The sequence below is a fragment of the Sinocyclocheilus rhinocerous genome, unplaced genomic scaffold, assembly GCF_001515625.1.
Source record: "Sinocyclocheilus rhinocerous isolate Xijiao unplaced genomic scaffold, SAMN03320098_v1.1 scaffold1493, whole genome shotgun sequence".
In the NCBI taxonomy this organism is placed as follows: domain Eukaryota; kingdom Metazoa; phylum Chordata; class Actinopteri; order Cypriniformes; family Cyprinidae; genus Sinocyclocheilus; species Sinocyclocheilus rhinocerous.
In genome coordinates, this window is record NW_015640467.1 from 21816 (window position 1) to 24976 (window position 3161).

General features: G+C 34.1%; 1 gene segment (V, D, J or C); it reads right to left on the reverse strand.

Moving 5' to 3' along the window:
- The window catches only part of LOC107753059 (Ig lambda chain C region-like), a 2092-nt gene extending 908 nt beyond the window's left edge, over window positions 1–1184 (reverse strand). Inside the window, 2 exon segments of the C gene segment in view lie at window positions 883–934; window positions 1131–1184. Coding sequence covers window positions 883–934; window positions 1131–1184 — 106 coding nt within the window.
- Between the last annotated feature and the right edge of the window lie 1977 nt (window positions 1185–3161).

Below are 3161 nucleotides of genomic sequence, written 5' to 3' on the forward strand. Positions count from 1 at the left end.
GGTTTAACAAGTTAACAAGCAAAACTAAGATTCTGACTGAAAAAAAAATGATAATTTCAGGTCACAGCATAATTTTTACAAAAAAAGAATTTACTGACAAAGACAAATAAGAATCCAAAAGAAATAGCAAGTACTAGTATTTCTCTATAATTTTTGTACTTGATTCACTTAAACAGCTTTAAACTTTCAACAAACAAAAAGCTGATGTAAATGTTCTTAGAGATTAATTTTTTACTTTTTACTTAATTGGTTAAAAGCATCTAAGATAAGAAATAAACTCAATAAATTCAGGAATTGACTATAATTAAGATGGCAACATTAGAAATTGTGGGTACAAAGGTTTGTATAAAATCACAAAAGAAATGTTGTGTTTCACATGCACTATAAATTTAAACTTAATTTAATATATTAAGTTTATACACCTTATTACTTCTGAAGTATGCAACAGAGCTGCTTCATTAAGAAAAAATACAATTAAGCCTATAATTTGCAGTTTGCATTTCATTTAACAATAAGACTAGGAAAAATCCATCAATTTGTGTCTTTAAAATAGCTTTACTAAAAATCACCATAGTAAAATTTTTTTTATATTGTCTTAAATTTTCAAGTAAAATGTGAAGCCAGAATACCAGCCTAATGTTATTGCATTTCATTTTGTTATGTCTATGAGGGAAAAAAAGAGCTGAAGCTCTGATATGAAAACAAGTAGAAATGTCAGAAATGATTGTGGCTAGTTCAGTGGATGAAAACCATCTTTACAGTGTTGACTGACAAACATTCAATATGTAATAATTGCTTAAAAGTAATATTAAAAAACACACTGAAAAGTGCATTCTTTTTAGTTGTTGTATTAATAATATTAATATCTGATGATTTACTTACTGCCAACATCCAGTTTGGTGCCGCTGCTGAAAGGCAACCACAGTGATACAAACTAATAGAGCAGCTGAACAAAAACCTCTTCACTAACTGCACAAACACATATCAACTGAGTCTCCAACCAACACAGTGACTCACAGCAGAAAATACCTTCCTTTACTTCATGTGCTTTATGCAGTCTGCATTATTACTAAAGCATGAAACTGAATTTAAAAAAGTGAATGTTTTATATCATGTGTGATGTGACTCACAATCAAACTCATTGATTCAGTGACTGACAGAGACACGTGTGTGATGATCCTCATGTCTGTTAATAAACTACTGGAACATATAAGGATGTGGAGTAGATTTGGAGAGAAAGCACGCTGTTTCAGAATGAGCAAAGAACACCAGAAGATTTTTGCTCATTTTTACTCCATGTTCTCACTGTCTTCAGATTGTTTTCAGGTAAATGACATTGACACTGTTTGCATATTCCAGATGCTGAGAGTGTTTATAGTGCTGTGAGCTGAACACTTCATCACTGACACACACAACAATCTTCATCAACATGACCTTCATCATCATCTTCATCTGGACTCTCACAGCGTTTGCTCAAGGTTTGTGGAGCACATTTGATATCAATTCATTTCTTCAAGGATATTGTCAACCAGAATATGACTGCTAGTTATAAGTTTTGAGTTGATTTTCTTCTTGTTGTGTTTCAGAGTGTAGAGGACAGATCATCATCACTCAGAGTCCCTCAACGACAGCAGCTCAACCAGGAGAAACAGTCAAAATCAACTGCAAAATCAGCAGAGAAGTGATCAAGCATAGTGGGCGTGATGGTTTATCCTGGTACTTACAGAAACCTGGGGAAGCTCCTAAACTCCTGATTTATTTTGCAAGCACACTCCAGTCAGTGATTTCACTCTGACCATCAGTGGAGTCCAGACTGAAGATGCTGCACATTATTACTGTATGAGTGACCATGGTAGTTATGTGTTCACACAGTGATAAAGAGCTGTGCAAAAACCTCCATCAGTCAGAGACACAGTGACTGAGGAGAACTACACATGTGCTCACTGAGATATGAGAGAAATCAGCTCTATTAGACTGTGATCTGTCCTGTGACAGACGGGTTTGACTCAACAATGCTCAGAATCAGAAAAAAACAGAGTGTGTAAAGTGATACCAAATCAAAGAAACAATAATATCATTGTGCATTCATTCATACACTCATATTGAATTTTAAAGTCATATAATCATTGGGTAGCACCAGTAGGCTAACATAAAAATGATCTTGAGCAGTTTCTCAGGTAGCTAATTTTTCTCAAGCTGATTTTTTTATTTTATGTTTTTTTTTTACTCATTATCTGATTTATCACTCATAACTCATTTCTCATGAGCAGAAGTGAAACTGATCCAGTTCAGAGCGTTTAATCGATCAAACAGTGAAACTGTGAGTTTGAGGTGAAAATCAGATTTGCATTGGCAGCTTTAGTGATTCTGATCGTCTCAGAATAGAGCAGCTCCGTCTCCAGAGACCATGTTCAAACCCCAAGAGCTTCAGTTCACATTTACTGCTAAACGCAGCTGTTCTCAACTATTACAATCCATCAACAGCAGCTGAAACTTTAGTGAAGGACTTTGAATGATGCAGTCGAACACAAATGTATTGAATATTCAAACTTGTTTTAGGTTTTACTTCCGTGCATTGTATTGGATGGCATGTTCTATATAGACACTGTGAACCGGCATCTGTGGAAAATCATCCTTTGTGTCCAAGTTGGTCCTGATTCAATGAAAATGATGGAAATATACAGAAGCCCAGATCTCCACTAATCTTTAGGAAACGGATAAATGATGCGCTAATGTTATTCTGTTTTTAAATGAAGTATATTTTATATCACCAACTGAAATGGATGGCCTCGTAAAATAAATCATCATAAAGATTCTAAAAATAGATGTTTTAGGGGACAGACGTAATATTCTGAACATTACTGTAGTATACAGCATCCTACAAAATAAAAGTCTTGATGAAGCAGCATAGATAGATAGATAGATAGATAGATAATTTAGATTTTTAAAAAATAATTAAATTCACTTATGTAGCACAGATTAAACACAGTGATCTGCTTGTGTTTATCAGGTATTTGTTAAAGTCCCCACGAAATCAAAATTAAAGTTTTTTGGGTGTTAGTATCAATATGTTAGTCTTAAGGTTATCTCTAAGACAGTGTGCTCCAAAACAGTGACAAAATTAGCATTTAGAAGATATAAGCATTCAAAGCTTGCAGTTC